Source organism: Macrobrachium nipponense, chromosome 27 (assembly GCF_015104395.2).
Source record: "Macrobrachium nipponense isolate FS-2020 chromosome 27, ASM1510439v2, whole genome shotgun sequence".
NCBI lineage: Eukaryota > Metazoa > Arthropoda > Malacostraca > Decapoda > Palaemonidae > Macrobrachium > Macrobrachium nipponense.
Genome location: NC_087216.1, coordinates 26,375,853 through 26,393,978, shown reverse-complemented (window position 1 = coordinate 26,393,978; position 18,126 = coordinate 26,375,853). Strand labels below are relative to the sequence as shown.

At 37.0% G+C, this 18,126-nt stretch overlaps 1 protein-coding gene across 2 annotated transcripts in view; it reads right to left on the bottom strand.

Moving 5' to 3' along the window:
- The window catches only part of LOC135200959 (alpha-actinin, sarcomeric-like), a 104,627-nt gene extending 89,413 nt beyond the window's left edge, over positions 1–15,214 (bottom strand). Inside the window, exon 1 of one of the 2 annotated variants that reach the window (XM_064229732.1) lies at positions 14,858–15,214. In XM_064229732.1, the coding sequence (XP_064085802.1) occupies positions 14,858–14,956 (99 nt within the window). In that variant the 5' untranslated portion in view covers positions 14,957–15,214. The remainder of the gene's footprint in view (positions 1–14,857) is intronic. The other variant, XM_064229731.1, reaches the window with a different exon arrangement.
- Positions 15,215–18,126: the final 2,912 nt, after the last annotated feature.

Here is an 18,126-nt window from a genome sequence, read left to right as displayed (position 1 = left end):
GCTGTCACCTGTAAAACATGAAATAACAGAAATCCAAGACAATATCATCTGTAAACGGCCTAAGAAGGTAGAAAAACAGGAGCTGTCATCTTTAAACAGTAGAGAAAAAACAGGGGCTGCCATCTGTAAACAGCCAAGAAGAAAAAATAAAAAAAAACAGGGGACTGTTATCTTGTCAAAAAAAAGAAAAAAAAGGGGTTTGCCATCTGGTAAACAGCAGAGAAAAATGGGGGTGGGTTGTGTCAACCTGTAAATAGTAGATATAAGAGAGGATTTTAACTGTAAACAGCAAAAATAAGAGAGAATATCTGTAAATAGCACAAAAGAAAAAATTATAATCTATAAACAGCCGAGAAAACAGTGGCTGTCCTCTGTAAACAGCAGAATTAAGAGAGAATATAACCAGGAAACAACAGAAATACAAGAAAATATCATCCGTAAACAGCAGAAAAAAAAAAAAAAAAAAAAAGAGATGATCATCGATAAACAACAGATATTAAAGAGGCTGTCATCTGTAAACATGAAATAACAGAAATCCAAGAAAATATCATCTGTAAACGTCAGAAAAAACAGATGATCATTGGTAAACAACAGAAATAAGAGGTTGTCATCTGTAAACATTGGGGAAAAAACAGCTGGTCATCTGCATACAAGCAGAAATATATGAGAACATCGTCTTTAAGTAAATTCATGCAGAACTCTTCTACGTCATTTCAATCTGAAATCTTTTAAGTTCTCTCAATCTGCAATCTCAGTAGAAGCCCATGCAACATCGTCCCCTATAACCCAATCACAAATCCTACAGTAATTCCAAAACCTAAAAATCTTGACAAATCTCAAACCAAACAAAAAAAAATCGCTCTGTTTAAAAGCAAAATGAAAGCACTATAAGACCCCAATCTCGATCCGGGCCACCAAAACCCAGCAGAAGAATCACGACCAACTATCATTTAATAATATCTTATAATTAAGTACAACCCACTACTAAGCGCCTCAGTGGCGTATTTGGTATGGTATTGGCGTCCCACCTCGGTTGTCGCAAGTTCGATTCTCGGCCATTCCATTGAGGAGTGAGAGATGTGTATTTCTGGTGATAGAAGTTCACCCTCGACGTGGTTCGGAAGTCACGTCATGCCGTTGGTCCCGTTGCTGAATAACCACTGGTTCCATGCAACATAAAAACACCATACAAACAAACAAACAACCCACTACTGCTGCTCTGGCCATTCGTTTAACCCACATCGGGCGATATCTCACCCACCGAAAAAAAAAAATTACAGACGAAGAAAATGAACAGATTATGACTCGCTCAACCTACATCGGGCGATATCTCACACACCGAAAAAGTAAAAAAAAAAAAATAATTGCAGAATAAGTTTTTATAGGTTATTAAGCAAGGCAGCCGAGATGACAGGAGTCAATCATTTTGGGGAAACGGTTCCTCCTCCTCCTCCTCCTCAGGGCGTTCCACTTCTCACATCTAATTGGGAGAGAGAGAGAGAGTGAGAGGGACTCATTTTCTGAAATGACAGGTGGTTCCCGCTACTCCCTTCAAAGTAATCGTTTCTTTTATTACCTTGGCCGAGAGAAATTCGGCTGGACACGACGAGAACCATGCGGCCGCCCCTGCACTTGATAACGGTTAGGTTAATCTAATGTTAGGTTACGTTACGAACGATTTTAACGTTATCGGATAGCAAGATTCTCTCTCTCTCTCTCTCTCTTCTCTCTCTCTCTCTCTCTCTCTCTCTCTCGCTTTCCTTTTGGACCACATAAACCGTGTGAGAAGTAAGAAATATATATATATATATATATATATATAATATATATATATATATATATATACACACATTTATATATAAACCATTATATATATATGTGTGTGTGTGCGAGCATTTTTACTATATGTTACATAGTATATAAATATATACATAAATAAGGCATATATATACTTTTATATATATATAATATATATAATATATATATATATATATGTGGTGTGTGTGTGTGTGTGTGTGTACTTTTTACTATGTACATTATTATATATATAAATACACAAAGGCAGATAAAATACATTGTTATATATATATATACTATATATATATTATATATATATAATATATATATAGTATGTGTGTGTGTGTATTTTTACATGTACATATTATATATATAATACATAAAGAAAGATATATACATTTATGTATAAATTACATACATATATATATATATATACACACATGAACGGAACCACTCTTAACACTTTCCTACCCTACCCAAATCACAGACTGCACGCGACGCAGCGCAAAGGTTCCCACGCGATTTCAATAACACCGAACCGTTGTATAGTTGTACAGCAAGTTGTTCGGTTGGCTTAACACCACCTGGAATTGGGGAGGCTCACCGCAGCGCGTCCAGTATTCCAAGAATTACGGAGAGAGAGAGAGAGAGAGAGAGAGAGAGAGAGAGAGAGAGAGAGACGTAAGATATATCCTGGTAGGAAAATGACAGGGCAGAGAGATTTAAAGAAAATGTTTAATCTTGTAATACATAGAGACTATCGTCTTCCAACCAGAACGAATGCAAAAAAAAAAAAAAAAAAAAAAAAAACGATTACATCGTCGTTCTCACACGAAAAAAGAAAAAGAAAAATAAAAACAATAAACCCGACGACACACAAAAGCAAAACACACACACACACACACATATATATATATATATATATATATATATATATATATATATATATATATATATATATATATATATATATCTCAATAGATCCTCCACCCCTCACCCCCTCTCCCGCCCCCCCCCCGCCCCCCCCAAAAAAGAAAAAAAAAAAAAAACTCAACAGCAGGAATTCTCTAAAACGACACAGATAAACTAAACGACAAAGCTCGAATGAAAAAAAAAAACTATCGTTATATTCTTCTTCCTCTCTCTAAGTAAAAGGAAAAAATGCAAAAAGTTTCTCTAAAACAAGATAAAATCAAAACCGACGAAACTCGAAAACAAAATACCTATCTCCATCCTCATCCTCTCCTCTCAAATAAATAAATAAAAAATAAAAAAAATTCTTTTCATCCTCCTCTCCTCTCTCTCTCTCTCTCTCTCTCTCTAAGAAAAACAATAAATAAAAAAATCTGATCATTCTGCTCTCAAAATAAATAAATAAATAATGTTTACATCCTCCTCTCTCAAAAGTAAATAAATAATTAATTAATTAATTAATTAATAATAAATAAAATCTTTACATTCTCCTCTCTCAAAAACAAATAAAATTCTCTCTCAAAATAAATAAATAAATAATCTTTACATCCTTTCTCCTAAAAAAAAGATAAAATTCTTGACATCCTCCTCTCTCTCAAAAAAAAAGAAAATAAATAAATAAAAAACACACCACCAGGACACTCTAGCACACAAAAAACACGAGGATGCAAACCGCCCAGTGCATTATATTATACTACCCCAGACCCACAAACTCCCCTCCAAGATGAAGACGTCTGTAGGACACTTTCAACGAGCTTAAACGACGCCTTTCTGAGGAACTCTTGTTGACAGTTTGCGCTTGTGAAGCGGGCAAGAGGATGTCGACTTTTGTATATATATATATATATATATATATATAATATATATATATATATATATATATAGATATAAACTACGGTGATTTTTTTTGATTGGGGGCCCGGTTCGGGGGGATGTACATGAATTGTTATGAAGTGGGTTAGGGGACCAATGTTGTTGATTTAGTGTAATTGTTACTATTATTACTATATCATTATTTGAAAGGACACTTGTGCTTGAATTATTATAATGTGGGTAACGGGACAACTATTGTTGATTTGGTGTTATATTATTACTAATATTATTATTATTATTTGAAAGGACACTTGTACTTGAATTATTATAAAGTGGGTAACGGGACAACTATTGTTAACATGGGGTCATATTATTATTATTATTATTATTATTATTATCGTTTAAAATGAGTGATATATTCAAGGAATGAATCGAAAATTAAATTTTCACACAACGTCAATTGTTCTTATGTGAACGTGAGGATGCTAACAATATTAAGACGAGTGACCATATATATACATAAAGATACAGGTATATCATACAATCTCGACCACAATGGCGTGTTCTGCTGATCAGACAATTGCTTTAGTGTCATTTCGAACGAACCTATCAAAACCAATTCTATATATGAAATAAAGAAAAGAAAAGAAAAGAAAGGACAAGAGAGAGAAGAGAGAGGTTAACAAACCTAATCCTTATCATAGGCCTTCGTAAGCCTAATTGAAATTAGGGGAAATAGTTGCAAGAGACTAACTCCGGAGAGGAGAGAGAGAGAATAGAGAGAGAAAGGGAGAAGCGGAGTCCGAGGAGAGAGAGAGAGAGAGAGAGAGAGAGAGAGAGAGAGGGTAACAAACCTAAAATCCTTATCATAGGCTCTTCGTAGCCTATGAAATTAGGGAAATAGTTGCAAGAGACCAACTCCGAAGAGAGAGAGAGAGAGAGAGAGAGAAGGGAGTCATCTGACGAATAGAGGCACTTGTGAGGAGTTTAAAATTAGCCAAGAGAGTGCCAAGTGCCGCGAGAGATTTGGTGGGTCCTAAGCCCGCCCCCCCAACAAGCCACACCTTTTCCGAGATCGCTGCCCACCCACGCTGGTCAACAGGGCATTACAGCTGCTGATGCTACTACTACTACTACTCTCTCCTTCCTTTCCAACTCCTCCTGAGAGAAGAGGAGAGAGATGAGAGATGAGAGGAGAGCGAGAGAGACGAGAGAGAGAGAGAGAGAGAGAGAAGAGAGAAGGAGAGAGAGAGGGTAGGGCGATAGTAGTTTGGTCTGCATAGCCATTTTTAAACCTCTGACCTGTTTATATCTATATACTATATATATATCCTATATATATATATATATATATATATATATATATAATATATATATATATATCATCATCATCTCATCAGTAAGAATGAATGATTCCTGTTAAATTTACCCTCTATGCCTCTATGAAAAAAAAGAATAGGAAAAACTTTCTTTTTTTTTAAACTAGAAATATCTACAAAAAAGCAGGATGGAAATATCTTGTAAATACTGAAGAACCCTCCGAAATCACAAATACAAATAATCAATCATACGAAAAGTATAGAACTGTATTTCATAGATCTTAATTATACGCATTTAGTATGAACTGTTATGTCAATAATTTAACAAGACACGATATAAATATTTTAACCTGAAACTAAAATAAATTCAAGATTATTAACGTTATAACTTGTACAATTTAAAAGTATTTTTGAAGCAAAACAACCAGCAACTAAAACAGACAAAGGGAAATAAATTTAAATAAGGAAATAATTAAAAGACATTTGATGTAGAAAATCTAATAAGTGCAGAAACTAAAAATAAATATCGAATACTCACCTAGCTTAGCTATCTAGAAGCCCACTAACCGTGAGTTGAGAGAGAGAGAGAGAGAGAGAGAGAGAGAGAGAGAGAGAGAGAGAGAGAGAGAGGGGAGGGGGGGTTATCCCCAGTCTTTAAATAAACCGATGCTCACATGCCAGATACAAATTACTCCCAACATTTATAACGTAGTTTCTCTCTCTCTCTCTCTCTCTACCCACGGTTGATTTTCAAAAGCAATTCTCTCTTACATAGCTAGCTGGAAGTATAATATATATTTCTCTCTCTCTCTATATATATATATATATATATATATATATATATATATATATATATATATATATATATATATATATATAGATATATATATTGATATATATATATATATTATCTAAGAGAGAGAGATAAATATTATCCAATGCCACGTTCAAACCTTTCGATGCTGAATCACGTATGAACATCCTAATAAATTTGTATGTGTGTGTGTGTGTACATCTAGAGTGCGTTATGTGTGTGTGTTTACGGTCAGTGTGCGTGTGTATTTAAAACCTCCCTCCTTCCCCACCCCCAACAACCCTCCATTACAGAATTCAGGAAATCCTGTCTGAAACACGAAACTCAATTCAATACAACCTTGCCTATGATACAAATGTATTCCAGTATTATTTCCAGACTAAGTGGATGCGACATCCGGAAGAAAAAAACTCGACAGTTACAACAAACACTTTTTTTTTTTAATTTCCATGGAAGGAAAAATAAAATGCTCAACAGTTACAACAACCTTTTTTTTTATTTTCACGGAAGAAAAATATAAAGCTCGATAATTACAACAAAATGTTGAACTGTTTTTATTTTTATTTCCAAGGATGGAAAATATAAAAAAACTCGACAGTTACAACAAACTTTTTTTTATTCCACGGAAGGAAAATATAAAAAAAACTCGACAATTACAACACATTGTTGAACTACTTTTATTTCCACGGAGAAAAATATAAAAAACTCGACAGTTACAACAAACTTTTTTTTTCCACGGAAGGAAAATATAAAAATCTCGATAATTTCAACAAACTGTTTGTTTTTATTTTTTCCGCGGAAGAAAAATGAAAAGAAAAAAATCGACAGTTACAACAAACTGTCTAACTGCTTTTTTTTTCCACGGAAGGAAAATATAACAGCGGAGCAGAATCGCACAACAGCAGGAGTAGACTCCATATTACCAGACAGTTATTTATCCAGGGGCCACCCCCACCACCACCACCGCCCCCCCCCACCCCACCCCAACTTCCACTGGGCCATAACCCCCAAAAAAGCCACTTCCGTTACGGACCTGGAGAGAGAGAGAAAGAGAGAGAGAGAGAATGCATACATATATATGAACTCTCAATCTTTTTCCCCGTGCATTCTAGGAGACGTCAATGACCATAGTCTTTGCGACGACAATAAACATGAATTAATGCGTCAGTCGCCTATACTTTTATGGTGAGGTCGTGGACATTGGCAACTTAAGAGTCCTTCTCTAGCCCAGGCCTAAAAAAATAATGAAATAAAGAAAAAAAGGAAAGGGGAGGGGAGAGACTATGAATGAAGTAAGACAATTTTTTAAGCAAAAGTCCTGGACATTGGCAACTTAAGAGTCCTTCTCTAGCCAGGCTGCAGAATGAAGTAAGACATTTTTTTTAAGCAAAAAAGTCCTGGCCATTGTGGCAAAAACTTTAAGAGTTCCTTCTCTAGCCAGGCCTGAGAGGAAGTAAGAAAACTTGAGAGGGGAGACAGTGAGGGTAGACTTACTTACAGAGTCAAAGGTGAAGGATCATAAGTGCTGGGAAAAACGGAAGTAGGGATAAATTCCAAAGCCAGGCGTTAATTAATTAACCAAGTTATTTGATCTATGTCTGTGAGGGAATTGCGTGTGTCGGCTACTGGCACTAACACAAATTACATAGCAACCTACCAGCCATGGAAACTGAACCATATAAAAGGAATTTCCATCTGGTCTGGACCTGTTATTGTTTCCAGATTCTTGAACCGAAACAACACAGAAGATATAATTGCAAACAAGAGATGCAAAATTAGCACAGGCAAAAAAAATAAAAAATAAAAAAAAAATAAAAAAAAATTACAAGTAAACCTTATTTACTTACAAATCCAAAAATCAATACTATCTGTCATTTTCATGTTGAAAAGAACTAGACAATTCATCTAACCACCACCTCGCACAAATGCTGACGTCAGCAATTCCCTGACGGGTGTGACAGGGATTGTCAGGGTACACCTATAGCTATTAGTGGCCTTTTTTTTTTACGGCGTGACCCCGAATTTGGAATATTTGGTTTAATGTCTTTAAAGCCTAAATGTCTAAGTCATTTCCTGAGCATGTTTGGCGCCATGAGATTATCTTATAGTAGACACGAGTCTATTTCAAAACTTGGGATACAGTATATATGTGTATATTATAATATATATTTAAATATTTCAGTATATATACTACATACATACACTAATTATATCAATTTCAAAACTTGGGATACAGTAATTATCATGAAAGTGTGAATATATGTGTAGATACATTTTATATATATATATATATATATCATATATATATATATATATAATATATATATATATATATATATATATATAGCATATACACTATATTTGAGTGCATATATATTATTCTATGTGTATACATATATCAGAATATGTAAACACACGATCTATATATATATATAGATATATATATATATATATATATATATATATATATATAATATATATATATCAATGTGTCTACTGCTACCAAAAACCTTTTCTCAAGAGTGGTGGCCAGCCACCTTGCCCCAGACGATAATAATCTGGCTTCTGAGAGGTCTCCTTTGAAACGGACACTTCACAGCCAATTCCCGTGGGATTCTAGGTAAGAATGTCATTTCCTGTGGCCCAGATTGGGGTTCCACTGACCGGACTATAGAAGTGCGTGGATGTTACTCAAAAATGCTTCTGTAGCAGTGCTGGATATATTCCACGAACATAGGAATAGGACCCAGAATTTAGGCCAAACGTTGGGACTATGAAGTCAGAACAGCAGAGGAGGACCCAGAATTTAGGCCAAGCGCTGGGATCTATGATGTCATTTGGTGCTGAAAGGGAAGTCTAGAATATGGTTTGAAAGGTGCAACAGAAGGGAAGCCTCCCAGCCGCACTATTAAACAATTGTTAGAGAGGATGGACAGTCAGATGGAAGAGAGAGGGAATAGGAAGAGTGGTACAATAAAATTTATGAAAGGGGTTACAGCTAGCGGCCGAAGGGACGCTGGAAAGGCTGTGTTAAGTAATGCCACAGTGCTCCTCACTAACTCCCCACGGGGATACGTTCTGAGGATACTGTTAAAACTAGATTTAACTTCCCACCATGCAAGAAATACGAGCAAAATTGACTGAAAATAAAAATAAAAATCTGGTCTTTATTTTTTTCATCTCTCGTAAACTATAAAGGCAATCATTTTTCTTGTCAGTCATGAATTACACTGGACTATTTGCTGTGCCAGCCTTCTGTAGCAGTGCCGGACATGTCCTGAAGACACTGTTAAATACAGATCATAAATTCTCACATCGTAAAAACTAAATTTGACTGCACCTAACTATTCTGGGCACTATTTTGGCTTTCACGCAAACTATAATAATGGTCTGAAGTCAAAAGCCACAATAATTTATATAATAGCATCATATACATCAATGTAGCTTTAAACTCATTATCTTCCGTCACGGCATAATGAGGTATACCAGAGATAATGTTCTTAATAGCATCATCACTCGTAGTTGTGAAGACACTGGACTTTCTTGCAGTGGCAAACTTATACGTCATAGCAATAATTTACACAAACAACAGAACAGCGATAAAAGTGTCATGTGTGATAGTGCTCTTGCGAAATACTACACGTCCAAAGTGATCTTGCCAATTGAAAGCGATGACAACCTTCGTGGAAAAAAATGACAAAAAAGAACAAAAAAATCAACTCCACTGTCATTTGAAACGAAATTCAGACATTGTCACCGCCATTAAATTAAAAACCACAATTTACCATGAGTGCCTTCCATTCTACTCCTGTCGTACAATGCCCCGTGAAACCGTGTAAACCAATTATCTTCCCAAGTGAACACGCCGTCAACGGTGTGTGAAAAACACCAACTCGAAGAACGAAAAGAAATTTGGACATCGAGTCACCGCAATTTATTACTGAGAAACATCATGTCTCCTATAATGTCTTCCATCTTTCAACTATTAATTCCAGTTAACTAGGTAGGTCTGCGAGACCCCTCTTCAATTTGAAGAGACAGGCCTATGCAATTGATTTTTTTGGCAATATCGCAAAAAAATAACAACGTAAGGTACAGGCCTACCTGCAAGTTCCCCCATATAAATCTTCTGGAGTTAAGTAAAGTAGGCCAAATACTTTTGCCAATATCGCAAAACATAATAACGTAAGGCGTAGGCCTACCTGCAAGTTACCCCAAATAAATCTTGTGGAGTTAAATAAGGTAGGCTTAATACTTTTGTGCGCGCGAGAAAACTGTTAAAAGATAACCGAAGCGTAGCCTATAGGTCATTGAGATAGGCCTATGCACAAAGTAAGGAGTATGCCTACCTGCAAGTTCCCCAAAATAAATCTTGTGGAGTTAAATAAGGTAGGCTTAACACTTTTGTGCGCGCACGAACTGTTAAAATATAACTACGGGTCTATGATCACGACGACGTCTAAATTCTCTATTTCCTAATAACCTCGGAAGGACTTTCAACCGAAAGCCTTCAATTCCTGAAAGGAAGTAAATGCAGAAACCAAAACTTCCAAGCCGTACTTGGAAAGATAGCATAATAAGCGACCTCGTTTACAAAGGGGTCAACAACTACCAAGCATGCCTTGTGACGTCATGATAATGCAGACGGATAACAAGCACATTTTGCGAGTGCAAACACTTTGCTCGATTTACAGCGCCTATTAAGGGCGCTAAGTCGTTGCTTTCAATGTTCCTGACTCACTATGTTTATGTATATTTACTTGGACACAAGCATGTTTGTTTTCATTTTCTTCTCTCTGTTGTTACTGTCTTCATTCCATAGTGTAAATTCTGTCACTATTCGCATCCTACAATGAAAGCTTGTTTTATTATTATTATTATTATTATTATTATAAATTGACTGTCTTCATTCCATAGTGTAAATTCTGTCACTATTCGCATCCTACAATGAAAGCTTGTTTTTTATTATTATTATTATAAATTGACTGTCTTCATTCCATAGTGAAAATTCTGTCAATAATCGTATTCTACAACGAAAGCTTGCTTTTTATTAATAATATAATAATAATTCACCGTCTTCATTCCATTGTTAAAGTTCTGTCAGTATATGTATTCTACAATGAAATCTTGCTTTTAATGTATATAATAATAATAATATAATAAATAATAATAATAATAATAATAATTCAGTTGAAATTATGGCAAACATTACCTATTGACACCAAGTCTGAACAGTTAAGTTTTGCATGGCCGCGTAAAAAGAAAAAAGAAACATATCATCCAATATATCGTTTAACTTGTAGAACTTTAAGCACTTAACCTTATCATACCCGGGATCATAATTCGTTTTTGTTGTTAATAACTCTGTAATAATTCTATAAAAAAAAAGAATTAGGCGTCACGATTTATCTATATTTAGGTCGCAAGTGTCCTCTTACTCGTGAAGGTCGAAAGGCGTTAACGAACAACGATATGATGTTCCTTTCCCTATAATAATAATAATAAAATAATAATAATAATAATAATAATAATAATCACCCAAACAATTCCTCAATCTTTGTAGTCGAAATTACCACACCCTTAGGAATGCACGTAGCTTTAAGACAAACCACTCGCTGCGTGACTTACATTCCTCCATCCCTCGCCGTCGGGAATGTCCAATATGTTCTTAAGAACAACGACCAAGATGAAACTGGCAACTGTGGGCGATTTTGTAGCCCAAGCCGGAAGATGACGAGGAGTGACTGTGGTCGAGGGAGGAAAAACCCACCTTGAGGAACCTCGGATTCTTATAAGGTCGATAGAAATGCGGATCAACATCAACCAGACGGGAAAAACTATGAATAAATATGAAAAAATGAATAACCCACGGCCCACCAGGCACCTAGCAACCCCCCTCCCCTAACACCAGCAGGCAAGTTCGGTATACATGAGAGAGAGAGAGAGAGAGAGAGAGAGAGAGAGAGAGAGAGAGAGAGAGAGAGCTCTAGGTTAGTAAGAAACCTAAAATGGTTATCGTCGCCCAAGAAATTATGGAACTAGTTGCATGACACTAACTTCGAAGAGAGAGAGAGAGAGAGAGAGAGAGAGAGAGAGAGAGAGAGAGAGAGAGAGAGAGAGTAAAACCAATCCATTTCTTAAGTTCCCATCCGCCCCCATCCCACTACACCCCCGCCTACAGCTGCTGTTCCCAAACGAAGATGTTCAAAACCAGGTCTACTTTTAGACCCAAGCCGACATACGTACCTTCAGGATGATTCATCCTTTACAAGCCAACAGCAGCTAGACTAATTTCTCCCACACGCCTACGCACACACACACACCTGATATTACGACAGTATCAACACACACACCCCCAACACAGACACATACAAAAAGTGAATCTGAATCTACAATATTCAAATTGGATGAACCATACCGCACGAGAAGTAAATTTCGCATGCTCTCTTGTCTCGCCTCACTAAACCGGGAATTTCCCTAGCTAGGTAAAGTTGTAGCGATTCCTAGAATGGCAGTATCTAGAACACAGCGTTGAAAAAATTTCCTAGATAAGAATGCCTAACATCTAGCTCACTAGGGCTAGAGTTTACTAAGATTTTCCAACCAGTAGGCCTAGGGCCTAGTACGAAAAACTGTTGCATTCACATGGTGTCAGATTTCAACATCAGAAATCCACCCACGAGAGAGAGAGAGAGAGAGAGAGAGAGAGAGAGAGAGAGAGAGAGAGAGAGAGAGAGAGAGAATCGCAGTAGCCAATGACAGCAAAAAGAGGTCAGGGGAATCTGTTGCCTGCTACCAATTCGATGATACAGGTGTTCTGGTGACGAACACCTGTGTTCCACATTAACTTAACCCACTTCCAAGGCAGATGATCAGCGGAACATCTTTTCAATACCTGTGCACTCAATATTCGGTGCCACCGCGATGGCAATAGTGTGGCCTTCAGCCTAAATTACCAGCCAATATTTACCAGTAGAAAGAACTTATAATACGTTAAGGGTCTCGGTAAGGTGAGGTTTTCGTTAATATTTTAAAATATATATGTGAACCAGGCCAGTCACTAGGAGGTCTAACAATGTCTTTTTGGTTAAAAAAAAAAAAATGTAACGAAATCCGAAGATAAACCAAATTTAAAACTAAACAATAAACGGAAATTAATCCAATCACAAAAAGCAATTGCTGAAAAGTCTGTTACGCCTACTGTAAATATAATGCAACTAATGAAAGTCTAACCAATAAACCTAATGCTCTTGGTTAATTACTATCCTACCGTGTTCCTACAAAGACATGCCAATCAAATGTAAACATAGGCCTAGGCCTAAAGTATTCAATTTGATTTTATGGATTTCCCGAAAGAATTCGCGTAATACCATCAACCATATCAAAACCATTCAAGTATTTCAGTATCAATGTCAGTACTTGAAATTAAATTAATGTGAAATACCAATTTCGGAACTTCAAATGAAAATCATTGAAAGTATCTTACATTTCGGGTTAAAACAATTTGACTAAAGACGAATGAATCACGAATCACAAAAGTAACGAACTTTACAAGCCTGAGACAAACGATCTCAATACCAAACTAACGAGTTTTCAAAAGTCTTCAAAAAGCAACTTGATTGTCAACAGTTCCAGCAGTCACCCATAACTCACGAACTGTCAAAATCAGTCAGTCAACCCTCAGTCTACTACAGTCGTGTAAAAGGACAGGTTCACGAAGGCAAAAGCAGCTATAAGCAGGAAGGACGGTCAAACAGCAGTTAGCAGTTTTCGCCACTAGGTAAAAAGGCAGTTGCAGTTTAACCCAAACAGCGAATTTTTTCAGTTTTAAGTCCACGAATAACATTTCAAATTCACGGACGAATTCCACGTCGGACTGACCGCCTCTCTCGGTCTCTTATTTTAACAGTCTTTCTAACAGTTCATGACGGTTCAGGGTTGCGCGAAGATATATTTTTTTCTCAATTTCGATCGTACGTTTGTCGTATACTTTCGCTTATGTGTAAAACGTCAGAATTTTGCCTCAATTTTTGGTGAATTCAGGTTCAAATCACACCTGCACCTCATTCACACTTAAATTACTGGTAGATATGTTATTCACAAAGGTAAAATAAAAAGGATTTCGTTAAACTGGTTAGCTGTAAGATTATCCCTTGGTAATACTTCGTTCAAAGGTACGACGCCAAATTTACATTAATTTTCGACAATTAAGGGTTAAAATCACATATGGACCCCATTCATAAATTCTTTAAGGTGGATCTGTTAGCTACACAGGTAAAACAAGGAGGTTTTTAGTTAACAGGTTCAGAAATGGGCTCAAAAGACAGACCAGTCCTTTGTCATACCATATCGTCCACGGACGTCAAATTGACCAATTTTTCTAGAATTTCTGGTCCAAATCCAATTAGCCCCATTCATCTACTAAATACAGGTAAGATCTATTGAATGCACATGCAAAACAACACTGTGACAAATGAAAATGATTACAAGCCGTTCAAAAAAGAATAATAAAATCCCTTCGTCGTATATTTTCGTTCAAACACGTCAAATTGACCTTCAATTTTTCGACAATTTCGGTTCCAATCACACACGTACGCCCATTCATCCACTGAATACAGGTAGATCTTTCAGCTACACGGGTAAAACAATAATAAAACCATAAATGAAATGTCTTTGAAGCCGCTCAAGTAGGAATAAATTCCTTTCGTCGTAAATTTTCGTTCAGACACGTCCAAATCACCTTCAATTTTTCGACATTTCGGGTCCAAATCACACACGTACGCCCATTCACCCACTGAATACAGGTAAGATCAATTACCTGCAGGCGAAAACAACAATAATGTGATAATTGAAATGACGTTGAAGCCGCCCAAATGAATGATAAATTCCCTCCGTCGAAAATTATCGTTCAGACACGACGTCAAATTCACCTTTTAAAATATTTCGACGCTTCGGAGGTCACAAAATCCCCCACGAATTCCGTTCGTTTAACGAATTACTTGTGGATTTATCAGTCGGGGGATTAAATCGCTTGAAAAGGAGGATATTTTAGGTATAAGATGGGTGGGATATGAATGGAATGGGGGGAAATAATGGGTGGGGAATGATTAAGGAAAGACGAACGTTAGAAACCCTCTCGTACCTTTTTCTGCTGTTTCTCCCAGGCGGGGTCCAGGAGGCCCTCGCGCTCCCACTCCTCCTCCTGCTCCATGTAAACTTGCTCGTCGTTCTGGTACTCCATATTCTCCCGTGTGAACGCTTTTTTGAAATCAATGAACTACTTTACTTTTAAAAAAAAGAGTGAAAGAGAGAGAGATAGAGAGGGGGGAGGAGGACGACGACGACGGGCACCACCACTCTCACACACACCACAAAAAAAGATCCACCACACCGGAGCGGCGGCGGCGACAACGGCGAGGATGATCCACCCGGTCCAGGAGAACGAGCGGCACAGCACTGGCTACACCGGAGGACCGAGACTCCCGACAGACCGACCCCTTCGCTTAGGCAACGCCCACTGGAGGGAGGAGGAGGGGGGAAAACGTATCGTACGGCTTCTTCTTGTCACGGTTAAAGAAGATCTCTCTCACTCTCTATATCTCTTTCACCCTCTTCTTCTCGCTCTCTCTCTTTATTTAAGGTATATATTGATGGATTAATGCACGTCGCAAGTCGCGTATTTCGTTTCGCTTCTACTCGCAATCATTATTATACTCTACCACGCAGGAAAGCGACGAAATATCCGGTTGGAGCGACTGGAAAACTGTCGTACTTTATCGTGCTTGTCACGATTGGAGTTCGAGTATGTATATCTCTCTCTTTCTCCCCCGCCCCCCCTCACCCTCTCCCGTTGGTTTAGAGGGTTAATGAAGGATTTACGAGGCTCGTATTCGTTTCATATCCACTCATATATATCTCACTGCAGGTCGTTAATATTACTCCCTGTCTAAAGAGAGCGACTAGGCTGAAGTTGAAATTCTAAGACCAGAGGTGTAGATAGTCCTAACGGTAATCCCATATAAGGTATGCCGCGTTTTAAATATCATATATAATATATTGTGACACAATGGCGTATTAAGACGCCCCAGACCGTCAGATAATGACCAGGGCCACCATTGACCGCTAAAGAAAGTATTAAATCACTACGAAGCAACTCGACAGAAATTTTTTTTTTCAAAACAAACCGACGCAAGTGAATTTCTTGGAAGTTTGTCCTCAAAAACATTTATTTATATATAGCATGGAAAGGTACAGTCACTTATTTAGACGAATCGTCATTGATTTGTGAGTGATAACGCACAAGGAATTTCTCCAATGGAGTAATTCATTATTCCCCAAAAACCAAAATTAGAACTGCCGGGTGACTGCAACGTTACGAGTGCCAGACGTATGTGGAGGCAGGTACGATAATGCACGTAATCGTCCGAGAATCATTCCCTTCGTACCTGACAAAGAAACACGAATTGGAATTTTTGCGTTCGTAATTGCGAAAGATTCGTGAATATGTAAACTCCCAATAAAAAGGAAAATGAAAGATTAAATTTAGTGAGGGAAAGCGCGAAAAAATGCGATAGAGCAAAGCATTTGGGGAGTGTATGGTGGGCAGTGAATTATTATTATTATTATTATTATTATTATTATTATTATTATTATTATTATTATTATTCGGTGGGGAAAGATAATATCATTACAATTATTTGATGTGAAAAATAATGATTATATCATTGTTGGTCAAAAGGAAACTGCATTATTATTATTATTATTATTATTATTATTATTATTATTATTATTATTATTATTATTATTAAAAAGTAAAAAAGCCACAAGCCACTGCAAAGCAAACTTCCGCAGCAAACAACTTCCAAGTGTAGAATAAATGATCACACACCAAGAAACCAATAAAGAACAAATAAAGTAAAAAAAATATATATAAAAAGAGAAAAAAACCAAAGCCACATAGTACTACTATTGTTTATAGCACTACAGTTTCTCAGCATAAACCAACCTGGAGTCCGGTTAGCCTACAAAAACCAGGAATGGAAAGAAGTCCTTCCTAAGAAGGACTTATTCTAAAAGAATCCTTTGGTCCTTCCATGACTCCAGAGTAGATCAATACAGCTGTAGCACAAGGAATTCCTACAGCCTAAAATGCCTGCTATGTTGTAATGACCGCAATAAAATGATCGACGGAGGTTTATAGCCACTGTTGTAAAAGAGGTATCTTACGTCAGATATTATATTAAATAATTTTGCAGTGTGATAGGTCCATGGGGTTTATGTTGAATGGGCAGAGTTCATGGGTCTAAATCAGGCTTCTAAAGCATCTTATCCCATTCAATAACCTACAACAGTGACCGTCCGCTTAGGTTTTAGTCTAAAACCGTCAACTATAAATGAACATTGGTCTAGCTTTCACGAGAACGGGACGTGTTATCTCGACAATCTCTTATGTTACCGTACCTGTTGTGTGTGATTGTGTACATGATTATGGAATGGTTTGATTGATGGCGCTAAAGCAATCTCGACATTTCTTATATAGGCCTAAAGAAGCTTAACAACTCGAGCCAAGTTTATTTAAGAATTACGAACTCCTTTTTGGCTTCTAGCTCCTTTTGTGAGCCATTACTATGGTTCGGGGGCTCCCATCTTCCTTCTTTTTTCCAGACTCGAGACCGTCTTCAGTGAGTGAATAAATTCTCGGGGTAAGAACTTCTTCCTAGGGATATTCCCTACGAGAATGTGGTTCTTGTGGTAACACATTCTTGTTGTTGTTGCTCTTTTAGATAATGTCAACAAACTGCAGTCGTTATACCTGGCAGTTTGACTCAATTTAGCAACGATTCACGTCTGTATGATGTGCTACAAATACTCAACATTTTTTTAAAATTACAGATTGCAAGTATCTATAAATTTAAGTCTGAAAAACATATAACTTCATACATGAACTTCACTGAAGTTGGCTCCTTTTCAAACGCTTGCCACAGAATATTACTGCATTACTTTATCATTATCACCAGATTATAACTTTTTCTTCAATGGTTTTCGCAGATAAGGTTATTTTACCCTTTATTAGACTACTTCCAACGGAAAGCATCTTCGGGCCATGGCCTACAAACGGTGATATTCGGAAATGTTAAATTTTTGGTCAACATTCATTTGTTCAACGTAGGCCTACGAATGGAATAGGCCTAATCACTATAGACTTAAATCTATAATGGATATGTGCTAAATTGTAAGCTTGCTGAAGCATAAGGCTGATATTTTGAACTGTCCTTGTGAAGGATCAAAGATTAGAGATTCACAAAAATCGTTAACCTGGTCAACGATTACGACACTGAAACTTTAGGCTGAATCTAAGATTGGCATAAGTCTGTGCCACTCGGTTATCTGAAGGCCATGCTTGCATTGAAA